At 40.1% G+C, this 7,534-nt stretch overlaps 1 protein-coding gene across 3 annotated transcripts in view; it reads right to left on the bottom strand.

Moving 5' to 3' along the window:
* Positions 1-474: 474 nt before the first annotated feature.
* The window catches only part of RCAN1 (regulator of calcineurin 1), a 76,688-nt gene continuing 69,628 nt past the window's right edge, over positions 475-7,534 (bottom strand). For all 3 annotated transcript variants that reach the window (XM_048867461.2, XM_048867474.2, XM_048867467.2), the window contains exons 3-4: positions 5,937-6,096; positions 475-3,442 (exon numbers count right to left, since the gene is read on the bottom strand). In XM_048867461.2, the coding sequence (XP_048723418.2) occupies positions 3,270-3,442; positions 5,937-6,096 (333 nt within the window). In that variant the 3' untranslated portion in view covers positions 475-3,269. The remainder of the gene's footprint in view (positions 3,443-5,936; positions 6,097-7,534) is intronic.

Raw genomic sequence — 7,534 nt, 5'->3', positions numbered from 1 at the left:
GAATGTTGCTACACACAATAAATGTAAATAATGCCAATTGTAAGATACTGATACATCACAGAGTTTCTATGCAGAAGGAAATGTAAAAGACTAACATTGACATCAAAAACTCCTTTCTCCACACTTATTTTAGAATAAAAGAATTCTTACCCTGGGTTAAGAGGTGGCCCTTTAATGTATTTTGCATGCCTGGTAATGTTTTGTAATGACTAGGCTTGCTGGCTACGTATATGAAACTACTGACACTATGAAAAATATTTTTAAAGAGATTAAACAATGTTGTAAAAGACTATCAAACTGGATTCTCCCACCCCCCCATAATTAATATTAAATTTGGTTGGCAAGGATGTGAGCCTACCAAGTAAGCGGGGACAAAGTCCTTATCCTAACATAAGTATATTTTTGGATGCTTGAAGTTTAAGCATTTTTACACCAAAATCTTTAACTATTGTTTCATGCATAAACAACACGACATTTATAAGTAGACAATCCAAATATTTTAATTTAAATATGTCCCATACTATACAATCTTATAAAATACCAGTTTGTCTTAACAGAACAGCTGTTATTTTCATACAGAAACAGAGTGATCCATACACCACATTGGTGCCAAGAGAACAGACATAGGCCAAGATACACAAACTGGGGGCGGACAGCAAGATGGGCAGTTACCGTCCAGTAATCCATGTTCACAAATACAGTTGAGAGTGGCAGAAACTGCAGCCAGCCCAAATCATTCATAGTTCTGAATCTGAATGACTACCTTCAACCTCCATCATGCAGAATGTCTCAATGTGTACCAACATTCCAAATCATGTCACTGTTTGTTTTACATTCTCTTTTCTATTGAAGATAATTGATGCATCTTGGCAGTCCCATAGAAGCAACAGTAACAGCACCTAGTGTTCAGGGTCTATGATGGCAGCAGAAGAGGAGATGGAGGAGAATGCTACAGAAATTAGGCCAAAGGTTTTGTGCTGAATGAAGGGCAAATATAAAACATCTGCATCAAATTTAGCAGCAGTGTCTTTGGCTACATGGGAAGCCTTAGAAAGCTATACTAGAGACATTTGTGTGCTTCGATGTTTCTCTAAGTTTGGTCATTGTATCCTGCACTTAAAAATAAAAAGAACAAAGAATGTTATGCATTGCAGTCTGATGTTTACACTTCAGTAACAGAAAAGTAGCTCATGGGCCCCTGAATTTATATACTGTATGAAATCAGCAGTAAAACACAGCCTGACCTAAAGCTATGCTGGGTGACATTCTACACCTGCAAACTTGGTATCAAACAACATAACATACACAGGGAGAGCATCTCTCTCTCTCTCTGTCACAGATAGGAACCAAAACTCAGCATCAGTCTGTGTGCATGCATGCTTACTGTAAATCTAATTCATCAGAATAGGGCCCTACAACTCCAGACGATTACTGAGGTTTAACAGGTTTCTGTTCTCTTTGGTCACAATAACATTGTGTGTCTTGGTCAGCACAATGGTAGGCTTTTAGTGGTGTGGAGTCTATACTGTATTATCAGTTGGAATGATTGTACAAATTCATCGGTACATACAGTATTGTATTCTTTATAATATTTGTCTATTTCTACCCAAAAGTGTATTATGTTGGGCTTCCAAGTCAACATTAACTACAAATGGCACATCATAACGCATTTCATTTTAATGCAACAACAGCTACAATGCTGATCCCAAGCCTAGTCTTACTACTAATGAAGCTAATGGCAAAGTTCCCACTGACTTCAAAAAGAGGATCAGGGTCTTTATTTCTAAAAACATGTCTGAACCCCCAAAATACCTCTCCTTCTAAAAGAGAAACATGTCCTCCCCCAACAGTATATTTTGTCAATATATTAGTATATTTTAAAAAAGTATTAAAATATTTCAAAGTCAGAATCTCCATTTTAAAAGCAGATTCTTGGAAACACTTGAACTGGTACAGCATGTATTTGTTTGTTATGTAAACATGACAGAAAACTTGTACATCGTTCGTCACTGTCCTTAAAACAGTACTCAAACCAAACAGAATGAAAGCTTATCTGTTCCCACAGCAAGCCATCACCTGAACTGATAAAGCATGCATTATTACTTGGTACTAAGCATTTCTAAATACCAGCCTGTTTTGGAAACAAAGCCAAAAGAGAATACATATTGGACGGACATAGCCATTAGAAAAAATACAAGTGTTCAACTAGTATAACAATCCCATCACAAATTAATGGGGAAAAGGCACTCCATCCCACTTAAACATACCACACATCTGTCATCTATTTCACATCATGTGTGTTGAATCACTGTTAAAATGTGTAACTGCACCAGCTACAATGTACAAGTTAATGTAAAAAGTAATACAGCTCAGGTTTTCTTCCTTTGCCATACTTCTCACTGAAAACTGTACACTGCTGTGAATATACAGTACTAGCTTTATTTACATGTTTAAGAATTTTGTTTTTCAAAAGGAGAAAATCAAAATAATTGAACCAGCATTACTTAAAAACGTATAACTTAAAGTTTAAATAACTTAAAATACACTTACTTGAACAATTTTCCTATTGCACAGCTTTTTCCATAACTTTGCTAGACAAAATCCCACATAAGCATTTAATAACAGATTAAAATTTTAAAAGCACAAATTATATTGCACCAAAATAAGGTGCTACGTAAATTGTATGTCCACTGGAAACTGGGTACCAATAAAACATACATACAGTAAGACACCCAGGATGCTGAGAGATAAGCATTGAAGACAACTTCCCAGATTTCAAAAAGCGTGAAGTGAGAAACTATATAGAAAATAATGCAAAGTTATTTTTGAACATCAGTAAACAACATGCACAAAACAACCTAAGAAAAATGTTTACAATTCCCATATCCTTAAACCATCTCAGTATCACATGTACTTCACATATGTCTAGCCTATGAATTAGAGGTGTATCATGTGAGATAGAACAAAGAAAGCTTTCCCCATCTGTTTTATAATGAAGCAGCCTAGGATTCCTTATCAAGGAAGGTTTCTCAAAATGCCTTTTTCTGATCACCTAACTCTGATCTGGAAGTTTATTTTCATATACATATTAACCAATGTGCAGCATTAAAAACAATGAGGAAACTTCCAGTGTTTTTCTGAGTTAAATTACATTGGAATTTCTCCTACTATTGCTGCAGCCACTGCCACCAAACCTGTGACCTGACACTTCCATAGTAAGCATTTTTCTTGTATACGTCTACTTGAAACCCTTGAAAGTTAGAACCACTTCAACTTAAATGAGTAGGAGTATACTCCGGCCTTCTTGTCTGAATAATTTTTGGTTTGGGTTTCTTCATGCCTTCCTCTTCCTCCTCCACTTCATTTTCCTGGTCACTCTCACATACGTGGACAACAACACTGGGAGTAGTGTCAGTTGCAGCATGGAGTTCATACTTTTCTCCTGAAAGTTAGAACATTAGCAAAACTGGTCAAAAAAGCTCCATTCTACACAGTAAGCACAGAACAAACAGTCTAAATTTAAAAACAACAACAACGAGTCCTTGTGGCATCTTAGAGACTAACAAATTTGTTTGGGCATAAGCTTTCATGGGCTAAAACCCACTTCATCAGATGCCTGGAGTGAAAAATACAGAAAGCAGTATAAATATTACAGCACATGAAAAGATAGGAGTTGCCTTACCAAGTGGGGGGATCAGTGCTAAAGAAGCTAAATCAATTAAGGTGGAAGTGGCCTATTTTCAACAGTTGACAAGAAGGGGTGAATATCAAAGGAGGAAAATTACTTTTGTAGTGCTAATGAGGTGAATGCAATCAAGGTAGACATTGCCCATTTCTAACAATTGACAAGAAGGTGTGAGTATCATTGTCCTACTGTTCTTACAGTGAGGAAGTATTTCCTGACATTTAATCAAATCTTCTATGCTGCAGTTTGAACCCCCTGCCCTCTGTGCAGGACTGGCTATAGGCAGAAGCAAAGCAAGCATGTGCTTGGGAAGGCAAAATTCCAGGGATGCTTGGGCAGTTGCACTCTCGGAGCTTGGGGAGGCAAATTTTTTGCTTGGGGTGGCAAAAAACCTAGAGAGGGCCCTGCCTCTGTGGCAAGAGAGACATCTTTTCTCCATCTTTTTTATGGCAGCCTTTCAAGTATTTGAACACTGCAGTCATGTCCTTACTTCATCTATGCTGTTCCAAACTAAACATACCCAGTTCCTTCAGCCTTTGCTCATATGGCTTGCATTCCATCCCTTTGATCATCTTTGTCGCTTACCTTCGGATCCTTTCCAGTTTCTCTACATCCTTTCTATACAGCAGTGACCAAAACTGGACACACAACTCCAGCTGAAGACTAACCAGCACCAAGTAGAGTGGTACTATCACCTCCTGTGACTTGCATGCTATACCTTGGTTATTGCAACCCAAAATTGCATTTGCTTTTTTTGCAACATCACATTGACGACTCGTGTTACGGTTGTGATCCACCACAATTACCAGATGTTCTCAGCAGTGCTGCTGCCAAGCCAGTTATCCCCCATTCTGTATTTGTGCATATGTTTTTTCTTCCCGACGTATAGCACCTTACATTTACCTTTGTTGAATTTCATTTTGTTGTCCATAGCCCAGTTCTCCAATTTATCAAGATCCCTTTGAATTTTAGCTCTAGCCTCCAAAGTGTTTGCAACTCTACCAGGTTTGTCTCATCCGCAAAATTTGAACAGTATGATCAAATCTGATCATTCAGGAGAACTGTCCATCTCCATACCATGAAGATTTAAAACCATAGAAGCAGATTTCTTCCAAGGCTTCCACTGGCAGAAGTTAATGAAGTTAGATATAGTTTTGCTGACCAAAACCTAAAGGGCTGAATTCTGCCCTGGGATTCCTGTGTAACAACAGAATTCGCTAGAAGGGATTTTACACATCTACTTGGATAGCATTTAGATAGGCTGTGTTATAATTTTGTTATGTCTATTGATTAGTCATTAGTCAACCCTACAATTTATTATTTTCAAATACCTTTTCTGTAGGAGAAAGAAACCAGCACTCATATTTCTGTGTGTGTTCCTCTGGTCACTTTTTCTTCTGTTCCACTCAGTTTGGTATGTTTTATCCTCATGCTTTTAAGACCTCAGTATCTTAGCAGCTGCATCACCATACAAATTGTGGTGCTTGCGACATCAGATATTTTAGGGAACCAAAGAGCAAGCCAGGCTGGATAGTCTGTAAGGTGTCCCTTGCACAGTTGTCCCCAAATAGTTCTACAGAAAATTGATGAAAGCTCCCACAGAACAAACAAGGGATTCTGCCTCCAGCTCTGCAGATAAATGGGAGCCAGGCTCTTAGAGCTTCCTCTATTCCCCTCTGCCACTGACTTACAGTGTGATAAGTCACTTATCCTCTCTGATTTCAAAAAAACCTTTATCAAATGGATACAACACAACATCACAGTGGTGTGAGACTTAATATGTGCAACGTCTGCAAATCCTCTGATGAAAGTGGCTAGACCTATGTCAGTTATTAATTTACTGTCAGATGGTTGAACAACAGCAACCGTGTTTAAGAAAAAGTAGTAGCTATATAGTTAAAATATAAATATTTTAGAAGTGCCATTTTATTTCTGGGGAAACTTATGTTAGAGTTACAATTTTATTTTAAATTTTATAATCTTATAATTCATGTTGTATGACTCAGCAAGAATGTTTTCTTCTGGCAAGGATATTCCTATGGAAATTTTTATCTTTTTGATACAAAAAGGTGATTTCGAAAACAATCCTTGACATAAAAAAAAAACTTCAGAGTGTTTTCTGTAGTTAGTAATTTAATTGATAATGAACAAATATCTTGGAGGAAAAATCTTTTTGAATTATTACTAGTATTCCAAGTCATTTTTTACTCAAACACAAGTATTAAAACTTTAAGCTCAGAATCCTTCTTACCTGGCCCTAGCTTGGAGATAGCATAGAGAAGGTCATAGTTAATGACTGGCGTAGCATCTTCTACTTGTTTCCAACCAACAGGAGGAGAGGCTGGAGGTGAAATCAAAAACTGTTTGTCTGGTTTTGGTGGAGCCAAATGCGAGCTTCCAATGTGCAAAGTCTGGGAGAATAAAACAAACGATTAACTATTTGATTAATGGAAAATTAAAAGTATCATTTGCATGGAATTTAAAGTTTGAACAGATATACTACAACAAGCACTCAAGGTGGCAGTATGTAACTGTGTGATAACATATCAAACATACAAATTCAAAACCACCTTGCTGACAATGCTGTCAAAACACGCAGTGAAATGTGCGCATCTGCTTTTTTTTTCATTTTTGTTTTAATATACAGTTATTTCATCAGAGAAAAATCTGCTCCCAGAAGACCAAAATAGAGGGAAATTAAAAAGGGGCTGTAAGGTCTAATGATAAATGGTGTTGAAACTTATCACAAGTGGTGAAAATTCCAGAAGGTATATAAATAAACTGGCTCCTTCAGGATTGTCCCTGAGGACATTTGAAACAAACACAAAGGATACCAAGAAGAAAAGAACACTCAGATTGATTTTCCCATTAAAGTTAAAAAAAGGAGTGCCTAATGATAGCAGCTGAAAGTGCACACATTTTCAGAGCTGAGGTACAGTTAGAGATCTCCTTGGTATTACTGACACTCAGGAATCCAGCATTCAGTAACCCACTGATGACTCATATAGATGCACTGGTGATGCTAGGCGCAGGCTCTGTGGTGGATTTGGCGGCCATGGCATCAGGTGGTGGACCACTTTCTGTAGGGTGCCCGCCCGGGAAGGCGGTTAGGGGGAGTGAGCATGGGGAAAGGGGGACTGGGCTGAGGTTGCCCAGATCGAGGCCAGCCGGCAGTAGATCATCCTCTCCCTGGGTGACCGGGGTCAAACCTAGGGCCTCAATCTCCTCATACATGGAGGAGAGGTCGTCTTCTGCTACCCCGGGGGCCTCTCCTCTGGGGCCCGCCTCGACGGTTGCTTCGGGGTTCGCGGGGGGTTCGGGTGGTATCCGGGTAGAAGGGGCTTCCTCAGGGGTCTCGGAGGGGAGGGTCTCCCGTGGAGGGGAGATTCTACCTTCCAATGCCATTCTGTCTTCCCCTCCCGACACCGGCGGATGGATCTCACTCGTGGGCATAGTGGAAGGCTAAGTATCAGTGCCTCCCTTCCTGGTCTTCCGGGGGGCCTCCGCATCGGATGGGTGCAGCGGAGCTTGAGCCTTCCGCTTGCCTCGCTTCCCCTGGAATAGGGTCCAGCCCTCCATAGCATCGTCTGGGGGTTGGGTAGCAGGGGTCGTGTCAGGGGGCAGAGGCGATGGTTCAGGGGGTTGGGGGGGGTAACGGTGAGGCAGCATGAGGGGCGGGGGGTTCTCCTTGGGGCGGGCCCTCTCCTATACCCGGTAATATCTTTGCTGCACCCTCCTCCATAGGCTCTGCTGGATTGTTAATAGCAAGGGTGGGACTCCCTTGCTCGTCTGGGCGTTGTAGGGGAGGTGTCTCTTGGGCCCGGATGGGAGCAGCGGTGGATTGAGCAG

Source organism: Caretta caretta, chromosome 1 (assembly GCF_965140235.1).
Source record: "Caretta caretta isolate rCarCar2 chromosome 1, rCarCar1.hap1, whole genome shotgun sequence".
NCBI lineage: Eukaryota > Metazoa > Chordata > Testudines > Cheloniidae > Caretta > Caretta caretta.
Note: the sequence above shows the minus strand (reverse complement) of the source record. Positions and strands in the feature narration are given on the sequence as shown.